Source organism: Brassica napus, chromosome C4 (genome assembly GCF_020379485.1).
Source record: "Brassica napus cultivar Da-Ae chromosome C4, Da-Ae, whole genome shotgun sequence".
NCBI classification, from domain to species: Eukaryota; Viridiplantae; Streptophyta; class Magnoliopsida; order Brassicales; family Brassicaceae; genus Brassica; species Brassica napus.
Window position 1 is genome coordinate 39,004,814 of NC_063447.1, and position 17,388 is coordinate 39,022,201.

A 17,388-nucleotide genomic window follows, 5' to 3' on the forward strand; every position below is an offset into this window, starting at 1 on the left:
GGGAATCCTCGGACAGTTCGTCGCCTTGGAGAGATATCAAAGAAATACGAGCCTGATATCATCTTCATCATGGAAACCAAAAACCCCGATGCAACGGTCCTGAAGAAACTGGAGCATCTCCGTCAACAATATGACCGTCATCACCTTGTTTCGCCAACAGGCCATGGGGCCGGAGGACTGGGACTCTTCTGGAAACAGGAACTGAACCTTTAAGTCCTTGATTCTGATTCTCATGTAATTGACATTGTTGTTGAATTTGAAGGAAAACACTTTTATTTTTCCTTTGTTCATGGGAGTACAGATCGAAATGAGAGGAATCTCTCATGGAAATGAGAGGAATCTCTCATGGAATCGACTCTTAGTTAAAAATGAAGACCGAGAAGAACCATGGTTTTTAACTGGGGATTTCAACGACCTTATCAGTGGGGAAGAGAAAGATGGTGGACCCGATCGGCCTGAAGGGGTCTTTCTCTGATCTTCGAACCTTCTTCTCTGAAGGAGACCTATTTGACCTGAAGCACTCAGGTGACTTCCTATCGTGGAGAGGCCAACGAGGTGACCATCTAGTCCGTTGTCGGCTAGACAGAACAGTTTCCAACACACACTGGGCCGAATGCTTTCCGACTGCTCGATGCGAGTATCTTGGCTTCGAGAGCTCGGACCATAAACCCCTTATATCCTTCTTCGACAAGGGTGGCCGGCGCAAACAGGGACTGTTCCGGTATGATCGGAGACTGTGCAAAAATGAAGAAGTCAAAAGAATCATCTTTGAAGCTTGGCACTCTGCAGCAGACTCTTCAGTCAGCACCAAGCTTTGCTCTACCAGAAGTGCCATCTCGGCTTGGAATAAAACACAGCAGCGCAATAGCCAGCGAACCAATGAGCTAAAGAAACGGGAGTTAGATGAGGCGCTGTCGAGCCCGGCTAATGATGCAGTGTTGATCTAAAGCATATCAGAAAAGTTAAATGCTGCTTATCTCGCTGAAGAAGAGTACTGGAAACAATGCAGCCGCTTGCTTTGGCTGAAGCTGGGCGACCGTAACTCTGGCTACTTCCACACCATAACAAAAGCTAGGAAACGTGCAAATGGCTTCTCGGTAATCGAAGGAGAGAATGGCGCACAAGGAGGAAGAAATAATCACTGTCATTGGAGCATATTTTGACAAGCCATTCTCTTCGCAACCGGGTGAAAGAGAGGAAACAATTAGACGGGCATTACGCCCAATTGTCCCAGAAGAAGAAAATCAGGGCCTCATTGCTATTCCATCTGTGCTGGAGGTCAGGGAAGCTGCGTTCTCGATACATGCTGATAAAGCTCCTGGCCCAGACGGTTTTTCAGCCGGCTTCTTCCATACTCATTGGGACGAGATAGGGTCAGACATCACCAGGGAAGTGCAGGGTTTCTTTAGGGGAGGGCCGCTGCCGGATAACATCAATGACACTCATATCCGCCTCATACCTAAGATCAACCACCCTCAGAGAGTCTCAGATTACCGCCCGATTGCACTTTGCAACGTTTACTATAAAATCTACTCCAAGATCCTTACCAAACGACTGCAGCCCTTGATGACGAAACTGATATCCGAGAATCACACAGCTTTTGGGCCAGGCCGCGCCATAGGTGACAATGTCCTTATTACCCATGAGGTCCTCCATTACCTCAAAAATTCCAAGACGGAACAGCGTTGTGTTATGGCAGTCAAGACGGACATGAGCAAAGCGTACGATCGGCTTGAGTGGGATTTTGTCTCGCTAGTTCTGAAGCGGTTGGGATTCCACCAAAATCTGATCACATGCATAATGCATTGTATCTCCTCTGTTACATACTCCTTCCTCATTAACGGCTTGCCTAGAGGGAAGGTAGTACCGAGTAGAGGCTTCCGCCAAGGCGATCCTCTTTCTCCCTACATATTCATTTTATGTAGTGAAGTCCTCTCTGGACTATGTAACAGAGCGCAAGAAGAAGGCTCCCTACAGGGACTGAGAGTGGCTCGGGGAAGTCCTAGGCTATCTCATCTTTTCTTTGTGGACGACACAATGTTCTTCCTCCAAGCTGATAAGGAGAATTGTGCATCACTCAAAGCCATCCTAATGAAGTATGAACAGGCGTCCGTGCAGTCTATCAACAAGGATAAATCTGCTATTACGTTTTCTCGCAAAGCCCCGGCATCGCTGAAGACTATGGTAAAAGAGGCTCTACAAATCGAAAATGAAGGGGGTGTGGGTAAATACTTGGGACTTCCCGAGCACTTCGGACGACGCAAAAAAGATATCTTCTCATCCTATGTCGACCGGATCAAACAGAAAGCGAGAGGATGGTCTAACAGGTTCCTTTCATCAGCCGGTAAGCTTCTAAAGCTCCAAAGCGTCCTCTCAGCCATCCCATCCTATCCTATGTCCTGCTTCAGCCTGCCTGTGTCACTATGCAAACGAATCCAATCTGCAGTGACTCGATACTGGTGGGAAAATAATGAGAACTCGAGGAAGATGGCATGGGTATCATGGGATGCTATGGCCAAACTTAAAGCACTGGGTGGTCTCGGCTTGAGAGATTTCCAAGATTTCAACATTGCATTATTGGCAAAGATAAGCTGGCGCCTCTTTCAAGACCCAAATTTCCTCCTCGGAAAGGTACTCTTTGGAAAGTACTGCCCGGAAAACAACATCCTTACTACAGCGGCGACCTCAAATATCTCGCATGGTTGGAGGAGTATTCTCCTGGGCAAAGACTTGCTGATCAAAAACCACAGATGGCTAGTGGGTAATGGTAAAGAAATCAATGTTTGGAGTGATCCTTGGCTGAGTTTAACTGGACAGATGCGACCAATGGGGCCGCCGAATGTTCAGTATGTCGATCTTCTTGTGTCTGAGCTTATATTCCCCGGAACAGGGGAGTGTGATGTAGCTAAAATCAGACGAATTCTACCTGATTATGAAAGTCAAATATTGCTGATAAAACCAAGCTTAACTGGGAATCCGGACAAGCAAGTATGGCTGGGCACGAAGTCGGGTACCTACTCTACCAAGTCAGGTTACTACACAGCTGTTAACACTCAAGATGCCTCAGCTCCACCTACAGCAGCGAATTTCAAGTGGAAGAGTAGTGTCTGGAACCTACATTGCGTGCCTAAAGTCAAGCTTTTATCTTGGAAACTCCTAAAGGGGGCTCTCCCTGTCGGAGAAAGACTTGAAGAAAGACATGTTCCAGTAGATCCCGTGTGCAAAAGATGCGGCTGCTCCGAATCTATTCCTCATCTCTTGTTCCATTGTCGGTATGCTCAACAAGTTTGGCAACTAAATCCCTTAAATACTGGCATGGACATCAGCGGAACAATAGATTTAATGGCGAACTGGGATTCCCTTTGCTCTCCCAAGTGCCTTCCCCTACGGGACTAACAGCGGGACCTTTGATACCTTGGATATTTTAGGACTATGGAAAGCGAGGAATAAGTTTGTATTCGAGGGATTCTTTGCTATTCCAGAGGAAACGCTTTCGTCAGCCATTGTACTAGCAAGAGAGTGGGCTTTGGAGGTGAAACCGGAACCTTCACTGAGACCAAATCAGCCCACTCGATCACCTACTGCTCCCCCACATGCGATAGTGATGCGCTCAGATGCGGCGTGGTCAGCGGCTACTAATGATGCAGGGTTGGGATGGGTCTTCATCTCTACTACGGGTACACAATCCTTCAAAGCCCCAACAAAGTCTGTCAGCTCGTCTCTCACGGCGGAAGGCTTTGCGCTCCGAGAAGCGGTTCGTACTTGCGTCAGCCTAGGAATTAAGACGGTGGTCTTTGAATCAGACTCCTTGCAGCTTGTTAAAGCTGTGAACTCTGAAACCTCCTCTTCGGAGCTTTATGGTGTCATAGCTGATATCCTCTCCTATGACTCTGCTTTTGATTTTGTTTCTTTCTGTTGGATCTCTCTCGAGAGAAATTCCCTGGCAGATTGCCTAGCAAAAGTAGCTTTGAATGTTGCTGGTACATTGGTGGTTGGCGATGTCTTCATGACTCCCAACTAACCTTCTTTATTTATCGAATTATGTGTTTCAAATAAAAAAAACACCTTAATGAGTTTTTTTTTTCAATTAAAACACTAGCATCTGATCTTCATATAGCTTCGTTAAAACATTTTAGAAAGTAAAACCCATAAAAACATTACGAAAAATCAGAGACTAGTGTTATCACTGAAAAAACTCATGAAACTATATGAACAAATCTAGAAGACGGACGAAAAGAAAACTAATAGTCAATGAATACTATTCATTATCAAAACTGAGAAATTTTTTTTGGGAAATTGGATTTTTCGTAACTTAGAAGTACCCATTAGAAACATTTCTCAGGTTTTTACACTTAAGCGTTTCTCTTGTGATTGAACAAAAAAAAACAGTTTCTCTTGTCATTGTGATATCCCTTATATACTAAAGCGCAAGTCGTCTGCAAATAAAATTCTGACATGTGGATTTTTTAAAATTCTGAAAAATGAAAATAAAAAAAAAAGAAAAATACAGAAAAGCAGAACACGTTTTTTGTTCATCAAAATATATGGAAGTTTCAAAATTTCAAATAACTAACTTTTTCTGAATTCCTCATAACTGTAATTAAACAAACCACTCTAACATTTTCTTACCCCACTAAATCAACTATTCATGTTTTGTCTACATTATTATTTTCGATGTATATTAAATAAACTCAAATAACTGCTTCTCCTCTACATTCCAGCCTTCTTTAGATCCTTATCAAAGTTTTACTCTTTTCTTTACATGAGAACTTTGTTTCAGTCTCGAGTTTAGTGGCAGAAACCATGAAAACCTTCCTACTTTCCTCCTTGCATATTACAAACAAAAAAGGAAGATAATTGTGACCACACCAAAAAAAATATCATGATCAATTTGGTAGCAGTCTACAAAGCATCAGTCAAAGAGCATTTGAAGCGGCACCTCCACCCAACAATGGTCAAAGCGAGAGTAGCTTACAAATCATTGATCGTAGTGTCTTTGAAGAGGCAGGAAAAAAATTACCCACAACTACTAAAGCTTCTGTAAGTTCTTCATGGGTACACTCTATCTGTCTCGGGGAAGGTGCTCATGGTGTTGTTTACTTAGTCATACGAAATGATTATGTGCTTGGTGATGCTTTTCCATTAAAAATCGCCATCAAAAGTGCACATGTATCATCTTCTTTCAGTCTTTGTGATGAAGAACGAATTTTGAAAGATCTTTCATCTCCTCATGTTATATCTTACTATGGTAGCAATATAACACCAGCAGAAACTCGACCCCTAGGGAGCGACTACAACTTAATCCTTGAGTATTGTTCTGGTTGGAGTATTGAAGATTTTATCAAGTTCAGAGGAACAAGGATGGTGGAGTCCGATGTTCAGCTATTTGCTATACAAATCCTCAAAGGTATCAACTATGTACACTCAAAGAAAATCATCCACTGTGATATTAAACCAGAAAATATCTTGCTCAAATCGGTTAATAGCTTATCTATTTTTTTTTTTTTTTTTGTCATCAGCATTACAGACTCATGTTGATTCTGTGAACCAAACCGGGTGAGCTGAATCCATGTGAACGACAAAAGACGATTGCTTCCTAGCACTGCGTGCCAGACTATCCGCCTTTGAATTTTGCGTCCGTGGTACATAGATAATGTCTGCTCTTATGAAGCTCTCTTTCAGGATCGTGATGTCTTCTAAATAATTTGCAAAAGCTGGCCATTCTTCTGGTTCCGAAACCATCTTCACCAATTGAGAACAATCCGTTGCAAACGTAACCTGAAATTGACGTAAATTCCTCATGCATTCCATTGCCCAGAGTAACGCTTCTATTTCCGCATGAAGAGGCGAAAGACTAGCCCTGACATTTCTCGCCCCCAACAAACCATCAAACCCTTCCAAAGTACTAAGCCAACCTTGTCCTGAGAAACTAACACCCTCTTTCCATGAGCCATCTGTAAAACACCATCTACCTGGTATCGACGGTAATATCGGATCTATTATTGATGTTATCATCCTCTGATCGATTGCTATTTGTGCTTCCGCCCACAGTATCGATTCTGTTTCAGCCAGTTTAAGCGTATCCATAGGGTCCATATCCAAATTACTAAAAACTTTATTGCCTAATGGATATGAACCAGAGCTTGCTGATTTTGGTTGGATAGCTATGTCAACAAGAACTTGGTGAACCTAATCAAAAGCTAAGATCATGTTAGCGTAATAGAGATATAAGACAAAATAGAGATCTCTATACATGATTTATAAAATCATTAAAAATATACTAAGACTTAAATAACTAGATAAGAGGACTAGAACCAGAGAAAACTTAACTAAACTTTCAGCAACAACCAGCAGAATTGAAATGTTAAAGTGAGACGTGCAGTAAATTACTATAATTCAATACTTAACAAAACTTTGATAAGGAGCCGTAAGAATTGAAGTGTGTTAAAGTGAGAAGAATGCAGTAAGTTACTGTAATTCAATAATACCATGTACCTTCTCTTCATCTTCATCCTTCTTTTTTCAAGTAACTACATATATCTTGTTGCACAAGGAACAAAATAGTTAGATGGGTGGTATAGAACACAAGCACTAAACACATATAAACCGACCAATATAAAAGTGTAATTAGAGAGTTGAAGGAAGATCACCTGTTAGTATTACAATAGCTTACTGCAAAGATAAGCGTCTTAATAAGTTCAAGGATTAGATAAGCAACATATGAAAGTCACACGACATTTAATAAGTTCAAAGACTAAATAAGCAACAAATTAAAGTAAACATATCTATTTTAAATTTTTTTTTAGATATTTTGTAAAATAGTTTCAACAGATTTACTTCAATATTATCCATTATTATTGTATATTTAAAAAATACTAATTTATTTTTGGCCCGTGCATAGCACGAGAAGGAACACTAGTCTAATATAAAACTAAAGTTTTGGTTATGTTTGATTTTCAAAAAAAAGGGAAAGGGGAAGGCATCAAAACTAAAAGTTTTGGTTATATATGATTTTCAGAAAAAGGGAAAGAGGAAGTTACCGGCTGAGAAGCTTAGCAAGCTGGAGACTCGTAAAGAGAAGAAGGCCAAAAAGGACCCATACAAACCCAAAAGAGCTCCTACTGCCTTCTTTGTCTTCCTGTAAGTATTCTTGGATGCATGCTTGTTGAACTTTCTACAAAACATTCCATGGTATACTGTTTTTATTTCCTGTTCTAAAGTTGAACTTGTTGGTTTATTTGTTCCAGGGAAGATTTTAGGAAAACTTTCAAGAAAGAAATCCAAATTGTTGTCTCTGCTGTAAGCATTTGTCAGATTCCTTGAAAGCATTACATGTATTTAGTTAGTCCTTTACATGATGAAGCCCTCATAGTTCTGTTCTACCTTCCCTTTCCCTTGTGAAGGTTGGGAAAGCTGGAGGGCAGAAATGGAAGTCAATGTCACGTGTAACTTTCGTCTTTGATATTGTGATGGAAAGACTTGCTTTCTAGATCTTTTTGTTCATGAAAATAGTTACCTTTCTATGTAGAAAGGATGGTTCTGTAGTCACCTGCCAGGACAAAAAGTAGAATCCTGCTTTGTTTGTCATAAAACCACCTTCTATAGATGACTAGAGAAAACTTATGTTTTTGTTTCTACCAGAGAGCTTAAGCAAACTAATTTAATCCGTGGTTGCATATACTGCCAGAAAGTTATAACAACTCTGGTTACTTTATATAGTTAAGTAATATTGTAGTCTTTGGACCTCCAAAAATATCACTGTGATCTTTGAATCAAAAAGTGTCTTGATTGTGACACTGACATAAGTTTTCACCTCTTTCTTTGAAGGAAAAGCTCCATATGAGAAAGCTGCAAAGAGGAAAGCTGAATATGAAAAGTATACAACAAAAACAACGTAAGTCCTAAGCCCTATGTGGTGCATAGACACATACTTGTGTGTCTAACAATGAATATCCTTGCAATGGGGGCAGGAAGAAGGTATTGATGAATCTGAAAAGCCTATACCCGAGGTGAATGATGAAGATGAAGCTAGTGAGGAGGTGACACTTCCTCTAAATAATGCAGAGTTTATATAGAACTCGTTGTGTCTTGTTGTGAGGTTTAGGTTTCTGAATAATATGTTTGGCTTAATGTTTCTATGTAGGAAGAGCAGCTAGAGAAGGACAACTGTAGATCGAAATGGTGTGTGTTTTTTCTCCTTTTTCCTAAGAAAGCGAAACAGTTCTTAGTTTTGTTCCAACAAAACAGGTCCAGAAGCAGAAGTATAACTGAAAAAACAAGCCAAAAATACAATGTAAAACTAGTCGCTCTCAGCGAAAAATATTCTAGCGGCTCCAAAACTTTCATATTCCAATGAAGGTTAAGAAAATGGTTGTCAAGTTTGGTCTCGATTCCGATTATCATAGGTGATCTTCTGAAGCTGCTTCTCACTTGTGGCGATAAGGCGTTTCACCATATCAAAGGTTGTAAGCCTAATGCTGCAAAATAAACATAAAACGGCAAAGGACATTTAGTAGGCATGTTCTTATTAGCAATGTGAGGTTCTTAAGACATCATATATATTGATGATGAAATGATCAGAACTATTATCACCAAATATGATCCAATCTACAAAACCTAGAAGCATAAAAATAAATGCACTGACAATTGCTAATTATGTGTTCAAGATGTCTAACCTGCTGTTTGGTAGAGTTTTCAATGCATTGGGTAAAAAGCCACGGTACAAGCCTATAAGCCCATCACCGTCTATAATTCCTGCAAAGACAGATGTAAAAGAACTGACTCAGCTCAGAACTCAAGTCTTTTGCTCCATACATAATAACATGCTTGTAACATATCAATTTACCAGCAAATGCTTCAGGGATAGATTTGTATGGAGTTCCTCTCATTTGCATTTGGCGTCTCACAGTGTCGAGAGGGTAACATGTTAGTGTTGCAATACCAGCCGACAGAACAGCTGTGAACAGAGACGATTGTGCCTTTTGTCTATATTCCTCCGGTAAAGACTTCTTCACTCTGTTCTCAATTAATGGAGAAACAAGTATATTAGACCCCGGTTCAAACTTGACACATATGGAATGAAAAGTTTAGTAGACTCACAGATCGAAAATGCAAAAGTTAACAGCAATATATGGAGCTATCCCTACTAGAGAAGGTCCAAGGCCGTAATAGAAAGATGCAAGCCCTTCTTCCCGGAGCATACTCAAAGCAACCTGCATTTATCAGCACAACAAGGCAAAGGAGGGCATGTCCATTGAGGATATTGGAGTTTGAGAGCTTAAGCTAGGAATGATATAAAAGAAGAAACATTTCACCTGAGACATTGTTCTGTACCCAGGTTCGACTGCCAATCTCAGTCTCAAAACATCTAGTGGGTAAGTCAACTGCATAGGGATCATCAAGATGCAAGAATCAGAATGATAAGGTAACATATCAATATTTAAGGAGCATGGAGCATTACATACTCTTAACCAAATGTTACTTGAATGCCAAAACTAAATTGAAGAATATACTTATTCATGACAGCTAATTTAGCCCCAACAAATAAGAGCAACAAGTAAATTCACCAAGGTAGATGTCATGCCAGCACAAGCACCAGCTGCAAGTCTTCCAATCACTGAGAGCTGATCATCTGTACCTTTGAATAATTTCTGATATTCAAAAATTGTGGAAGCATCAGTAAAACGGTACAAGTGACTACAGAGACAGAGCCAAAAAAGTGTATACTTCTTGCTTTAAGCTGAATGTTATCAGTTTCAATTACAGAGAAGAAAATAAATTAACTCTCACAGAAGCTCATAAGCTCGTGATGACACAGTCTCACCTTGTAACTCTCGTAAGCCAAAAGCTGGACCGCACTATAAGGCAATACTCTTATCACCTGAGGCAAGTTTCCCTTCCAGTAACCTTTCATCCCTTCTTCTTTGCCTATCAGAGTAATTGCCTGAAAATCACTTCCAACAACTCTTGCATCAGTTAGTAGAAACAGAGCAGGGTAAACCCTGAGATTTTAGTGATTAAAAGAAAATTTAATAGCTATATAATTTTCTTTTTGTACATTTAACATTTAGGCCAAAAACCAATCTTTTATTAGGCTATGTCAAAGAGACAGAGGGACGGAAGTACATGAACATACCTCGACAAAACCTATTGCCTTCTTTGCACTCTGATGTCCGATTCGTATACCATGTGTCTACAGATAAATCCGTTGTTCCGTAAGAAGCAAGAACAAACTAACACGACAGAAACAATCACTTGTCTAGGTTCATTTTCATTTGTTCATAAATAATCTCTTTGTTCCTTTTAACAATAAACTATAAGAAGTGTGCACAAAAAAAAAAACTATAAGAAGAAGAAGCATAGCTATTAATTTGGCCATGTTTAATACAATTAAACCTGCATAAGAAGCTTGATACGGTCAAGCGGAGCCGTAACCGTTTTAGCGGCAGCTCCGGCAATAGCACCGGCGGCGAAGATGGCAGCATCCTTGGGAACAAGAGCAAGGATAGCAAGCGGGTTGCTCAAGAGCTGCGCCGGCGTGGGAGAGAACTCCCTCTGCTCGCACTTCTCCGCCATAGTAATGCAGGCGAATTTACTCCCGAAACCGACATCTCCGGGAGCTGAACTCCGCAAAACACGGTGGCGAAACTGTACGGTGCTGGATTTGGACGGAGAAGAGGTGAGTATGGAGGAGTTGAGGGAAGGTATACGGTGAAATGTGAGAATAGCTCTGTCTTCGTCTCCCATGGTGTAGAAGAGGGAAAGAGATAAGGCTAAAGGTTTTGTTTCAAAAAACCAAATAATAAGAAAATGGCTGCTCTGTTACGTCAAATGGCGCGATGCCATTAGGGCTCGAGCGTTTTACTGGGCTTTCATGGGCTTCTTCTACGCTTTTAAACCAACATAGAAATCGCATGATTAGTGCTACAATTAGGAATGGCGTTCGGCCATCGGGTATTTTAAACCAACTAACAGATCAGATCTGGACATATATACAAATCACAATTGGTTGTGGGATGGTCAACATGGACCGAAATAAAATCGAATCCGTTGGGCTTAACTACTTGCACGCGGTCCGCTTGATATGTTTATCTAAATACTTTATTATCTATTACAAAAAAAAACTGTTAGCCCATTAAAATACAAATAGAAAGAAAAATTAGAATAAACAAAAATAAACAAGATATCTAAGGAAAATTAAATTTCTTAACTCCACAACATAAATAAGTTTTTGTTTCTTTTAGCGATTTTATAATCTAACTCTAAGAGCAAAAGAAGAAGCAAATCTTCTAAGCAATTAATGTGTTAACCTTCATTTCCTCTGTATCTACTAATTTAATTGGCTTATGGATGATCTTTGGCTTTTGTTTTTCAATTTCTTATAGATTACTAGGGGAAGTCCGCGCTTCGCGCGAGATTTTGACGTAATTAAGCTTCTAGATTGATATTTTTTTTTTAGTTTCAAAAGATTTGTTATCAAATTTTGTGAAACTTTATTTACAAGTGATCTTTGTCTATATAACATGTTACAGTATTGAGGGCCAAATTAGTTCTTGTTGAATAAATTGCATAATTATAAAGTTGTGATTCTTTGAATGAAAAAAAATAAAAAATTAGACGAATCATCTACTTTGATAGTTTTGTTTCTTTGAGGGTCATCCATTATCATATGTTTTCTTTGTAGTCTTGTTGTGTATAGCGGTTGATCAAAACTTTGCACTTAATTGCTTAAATTTAAAAATGCAAGAGATGATGTTACGATGTCATTTTTTTTCAAAAAAAAAGTGTGTCTATATTTGTGATACTAATATGGATGGTATTTTACTTTTGATTTCGCAGATAGTTTTACCCTTTTTTCAAAAAAAAAATGCTTTGATTATGTATAATCACTAATTGTGCTTTTCCATCAATTTCATATTTGTTTTACATAATTAAGTATTTAGGTCGATATTTTTTCTTTTTTCGAAAGATTAGTTATCTATTTTTTTGAAACTTTATTTACATGTGATATTTGTTTATACAACATTTTACAATATCGAGAGCCGAAGTAGTTGTGGTTGACTAAATTGTATAATTACTTAGTTGTGATTCTTTTAATGGAAAAAATAGATGATACATTTACTTTTGTTTTTGTTTCTTTGAGGTCATTCACTATCATATGTTTTCTTTGTAGACTTGTTGCGTATTGCGGTTGGTCAGAACTTTGAAATCATTTGCTTAAATTTAAAAGTGCAAAAGATGATGTTACAATACTATTTGTTTGTTTTTTAAAAGTTTGTTGATATTTGGTGATAGTCATATGAATGCTATTATATTTATTTATTTCTTAGATAGTTTTACCTTTTAAAAAATGATTATGTATAATCACTGATTGTGTTTTTCAAACCATTTTCATAATAAGTTTTTTTTTTCCGTTGGTCTGAGTTTGATGAAACGTGAGAATAGTATCATAAATGGATTTTATTTCCTAATTTTGATGTTATGATTTTTAGTTATTCTTGAAGTTTATTTTCAGTAAATTTTTTATTTGTTATATCTTATAATTTGTAGTTATAAAATACTTTGTAAAAAAATTTTGTTTTGATTATTAATCATTGGTTATGGTTTCTATTTTTTTTGTTAATTTATTTGACTTGAGCAGCAAAATATAAGAAAAGTTGAAAAATTCATGAGAATCCCTTTAAAAAATATGTAATTAGATTTTTCAAGTTTATCTATTTATTTCTAAATTTTAAATAAAAATATAAGAAAAGTTGAAACCCTTCTTTTAGCTGTGTCTCTCAGACTCAGAGGGCAAGATGAAACAAAGCTAAATATACATTTTCAATGTCAAAGATTTTTTATATACATTGTCATTGTGTTTGGGGTGTTATTGTCAACGAATTTGACTTATTCACGACTATCTATTGCTCTGATTGTTGAATGGTTACATGTTTAAAAACTTTTATAGTTAGACATACCAAAAACTAAAAATGTAAAGTTTAGAACGTTAGTGTTTCAAGAAAAAGAGAGTAAAGTTTAGAACGTTCATATAGTCTACAGAGTTACTAATAAAGTATCTATATTCTATATCTAATGGTATATAAGAAATCAACCGAGAATACGGTACGTGGTGATGTCATCATCATAATGGTAATTCTCCAACTCGCAAACGAAAAAAAGTAAAATTAAAACACGTTGATTATTATTTTTCTAATCTTAAAAAACGTTGATTATTATTTTTCTAACCTTGATCTTTATGGATTAAGTTGAGTCGGCTAGGTCGTGGCCGAAACTCACGATGGAGACATTTATGAAAAGATGACGGTTTAACCATACTCTCCGTCAAGTACCAACATATGATACTATGCAACAGCTTGGCTAATCTGTTCAAAAGTTTTAGTAGGTATTCCGGTGAAGCGACAGAGCTCAGTTGTACAAGATGTCGACTGAATCCTATTAGAGCCCAAAAGAAGAAGCCTAATGCAATCTTCAGAAGCCCAAAGAAGTGACAACAAATTCAAGTGTTAAGGGTTCTAGAGTTTCATATAAATATGACTGTTATGAGAATGTGTTTTGTAACCTTGCTGCTCATAGAAGCAGCCTCCATTAAAAACTTTATGAAATCAAACATTTGTTTTAGTTCTCGAAGACAAACACAAAGCTTCTCCCTTTCTTTATTTTTTTTGCATATTAATAAAGCTTTAATAAGCTATTTCAATTCATCTTTATATTCTATCAATAAAGCTCATTTGAGAAAATCTACTCTTGTTTTGAGATTGTCTACATGGTATCAGAGCACCAGGGATTAGATCTTGGTGTCTATACGCTTCATCTCAACTTCTCACAAGCTCCATCAGTCATCTATTTTTCCTCTAAAAAAAAAGGAAGAAGAACCAGCGACCAAGACAGATCCTATCAACACTGTCCTGACCAAAACCCAGACTTGCGTTTTATTTGAAGAAGCAGGCTTGCCAAGTTGTCTCCTTCCTGTCGGCTGGCACAAAAGCAGGGGAACAAGTTTGAGATCCCAATGAAGAAGAAGAAGAGTTAAAAGGTGGAAGCTTTAATCAAGTGACAGCTTCAAAATTGCAAAGCTTGTGGAGTTGGTGCTATAAATGACGGTAACGTTTCCCCCTTTTCTTGGAGATAGAACGTGTCATATGGCTAGTTTAGATGATTTCTGGATTAGTTATAGCTCGTGGAATGAGAAGAAGCTGCTACTGTGAAAATTGCTTGGTTTGATGGTTCTGTTGGCTGTATAAGAGTTATCGGTATTGGATTTCATGAGATGTTATTGGTGCAAGTTTGTTGAGATGCTTTGGAAATAATATTAAAGATGTGGCTGATAACTGAAAGGGAAGGTTAGAGTTGAAGAATTTCAGTAGTTGAAGAATTTCAGTAGTTGTGGACATGTCTTTTGTTTGCTAAGTGATGGTGCAGGACAACCAAGAGTTTTGTGAAGAACAATGGTTGAAAATACCTCTGAGAGATTATACTAAACTCTCCAAGTTCAAGAGAAACCTCTGAGTGAGTCATGATAGATCTCCAAGTATAGACCAAGAGTTCTCATCTGGTTCTGAAGTCTATTGTTTTATTCTCCCTACAGCTACTTTAGGAGGTTGCTTACATCTTCATGTTTGATTCAGCTGCTCACATGCCTGTCCAGCCATCCAAAGTCATTCTCATGATCATTCAAACTTGTCAGCTTTGTTTTCGCCCGCTGCCAAGTTTGCGGGGGAGTATTAGAGCCCAAAAGAAGAAGCCAATGCAATCTTCAGAAGCCCAAAGAAGTGACAACAAGTTCAAGTGTTTAGGGTTCTAGATAGTTTCATATAAATATGACTGTTATGAGAATGTGTTTTGTAACCTTGCTGCTCATAGAAGCAGCCTCCATTAAAGACTTTATGAAATCAAACGTTTGTTTTATTTCTTGAAGACAAACATAAAGCTTCTCCCTTTCTTTATTTTTTTGCATGTTAATAAAGCTTTAATAAGCTATTTCAGTTCATCTTTATATTCTATCAATAAAGCTCATTTGAGCAAATCTACTCTTGTTTTGAGATTGTCTACAAATCGAATATCTCATTAGAGATTGACATATTCATTCCTCCCAAGTCAAGATGACCGAAACAACTGCTCTCTTCACAGCCTGCAACACATCCACCACCAACCTAAGATACTTAGAGAATTCTACTCAACATAATATTACATTAGCAATCTCATCATGATGATACAGATAGTATATGATCAAAAAATATATATATGATCAATCTACATTCATGTTCCAAATGCTACCCATCTTTTCAAAGGCACTATTTCATTATCTAAACCTGAAGCTGCATCCTTTGTGTGACATCAAGATTGTAATCAAATAAAGTTACAAACTTAATACGAACCTTAACAACGTGAATGTTGATGGAGTCTGGGATCTCTCTTTGAAGCGGCACAACACCAGCATTCCTCACGATCTCAAGCATCATCGATCATCTTCTCAAGCCACCCTCTCATATTAGCAGCACCTACAATAATGATCGAGTTCTTCCCGTCCGATCGTAGCATCACCACCGTGTGTCCCATCGGCTCCTCCGTCACCAACTTTACGTAATCCAAGTGAACTCCAAACCCTTCAGATCCATCCCCCTACACACCTTCTATCAGCTTCCCGTGAGCGACTTCTCCCATTCTACTGAAAGATAAGTTTCAAGGGATGAAGGCTAACCTTTTATAGGTGGAGAGGCACCCGGACCATTGAATGGTCAAAAGAGTTAAGGATGTCATTAATGGCACTGAATCAATGAATCCCATAACCGTTTCGGGGAGAAGAAAATTGAAACGAAACGGCACCGATACATCTCGAACCAGGGTATCGTCATTAGGCCTGGGCACAGATCAGATATCCGGGGTTTTGAAGGTATTTGTGATTTGCTTTGTATGTCACGGATATCTAATTTTTCGATTTGCTTTGCTTCGGAAAAATACGGATATTCGGAAAAAACGGATATCCGGAAAATAAATAGATATTTGCGGATATTTACGAATACTTACGGATATCTCATATGTTTTGATTAATACAAATAATCTTAAAATTTTGATACAAATTTGTTTTTTTAATTTTTTTTTGCATGATATATATAATAAAAATTAAAAGAAGTAGTGAATCTACATATTTTTTAAATTTTTTGAACTTAGTTAACAATTATAATAAAACAAAACTTAATAAAAGAAATTATAATTGTCATAAATGTGTTATTTTCCTTTTATATAATACTTTTATATAATTAATAATGTGAATAGAATTTATCAAATCATATGTTAGAATAATAATTATATAATTTTATACATTAAAAATCTTTAATATAATCAAGATATACATGTGTTTATATATTGCCTGATCGGATCGGATACCTGCTTCCAAAAATTTTAATATTTGTGATTTGCTTCGATTTTAGCGGATATTTAATTTTAGTATTTGCTTTGCTTCAAAAGTTTACGAATATCCGAAATTTTCAGATCGAATCGAAAAGAATAACAAATCGAATCAAATTTAACGAATAAAATGCCCAGCCCTAATCGTCATCACAAATCATCTCGAATAACTGTCCCAAAACTCCATTGTCAGAGATGATCGAGAAGTTGAAGAACCCTAGATATTGATATCCCCCATTTTGAAGAAGGTGAATGTTATCAATCAGGCTGAGAATTTGCTTTCTTAATCGATAAAATTGGAATGTCGAAGCCCAAGATTTTGACCATGAAGCCCACATATTTTCGAAAACAAACGTAGAAAAATTTAGTAAGGGAGGAAACGTGTCACTTGGTCCTTGGCCTATTTTCTTAGGTGGCAAGAGGAGAAGAGAATTCCCTTCTACTTTATGTTATTAGATTTATTCTTCACTTTGATAATTTTTGTACACAAGTGTTAGATGATAAATAGAAACAAACATACAATAAGTAAATAGTTTAAGTGATAAGAGTTGTAAAATTTATTTATTAATGTTTTCGTTTTTTCTATAACTCTTTTATCATTTCTTTTTGAAAAATAAACTTTTTTCATCTATGTCATTTACACGAGGATAACTCTATGATTATTTTTTTAATAAATCACACTCCCTTTAAATTGACATTCAAACATATTTTACACATCACAAGTGGCAACCCGCAGGTTGGCCCACAAAACCTCTTAGTCATGCGGAGCGGACATGGACACATATATAGGAACCAAAATTCGCCGCTGGCGGGCCCACACGGTCTGTAAAAAGATCAAACCCACTACGGGTTGGGATTATTACGTGCAAGTTGGCACGTCCGACATCTTTAGTTTTTAGAACGAAGAATATAGGTTTTACACTGATATCTTTAAATTTTGGGTTGGTTTCAGTTTAGGGTTTGATACCTGTTTGGGATCCT

At 37.6% G+C, this 17,388-nt stretch overlaps 1 protein-coding gene and 3 long non-coding RNA genes across 4 annotated transcripts; 2 read left to right on the forward strand and 2 right to left on the reverse strand.

Annotated features, from left to right (window-relative positions):
* The first annotated feature begins 6,912 nt into the window (after positions 1-6,912).
* LOC106393733 lies at positions 6,913-8,227 on the forward strand. Its single transcript, XR_007322266.1, has 2 exons — positions 6,913-8,039; positions 8,144-8,227. It is a non-coding gene; the product is annotated as an uncharacterized LOC106393733 (long non-coding RNA).
* Positions 8,170-10,814, reverse strand: LOC106390733 (probable envelope ADP,ATP carrier protein, chloroplastic). The gene is made up of 9 exons (XM_013831258.3): positions 10,396-10,814; positions 10,136-10,192; positions 9,824-9,943; positions 9,567-9,650; positions 9,315-9,383; positions 9,100-9,212; positions 8,846-9,015; positions 8,676-8,754; positions 8,170-8,477 (listed from the first exon to the last, which is right to left on the reverse strand). The coding sequence occupies exons 1-9, from the start codon at positions 10,744-10,746 to the stop codon at positions 8,375-8,377; spliced, it is 1,146 nt and encodes a 381-aa protein (XP_013686712.1). The 5' UTR covers positions 10,747-10,814; the 3' UTR covers positions 8,170-8,374.
* Positions 10,815-11,032: 218 nt separating this feature from the next.
* Positions 11,033-14,907, forward strand: LOC111205334. The gene is made up of 2 exons (XR_002657831.2): positions 11,033-14,508; positions 14,588-14,907. It is a non-coding gene; the product is annotated as an uncharacterized LOC111205334 (long non-coding RNA).
* LOC106390735 lies at positions 13,862-15,973 on the reverse strand. Its single transcript, XR_001278325.3, has 2 exons — positions 15,378-15,973; positions 13,862-15,130 (listed from the first exon to the last, which is right to left on the reverse strand). It is a non-coding gene; the product is annotated as an uncharacterized LOC106390735 (long non-coding RNA).
* Between the last annotated feature and the right edge of the window lie 1,415 nt (positions 15,974-17,388).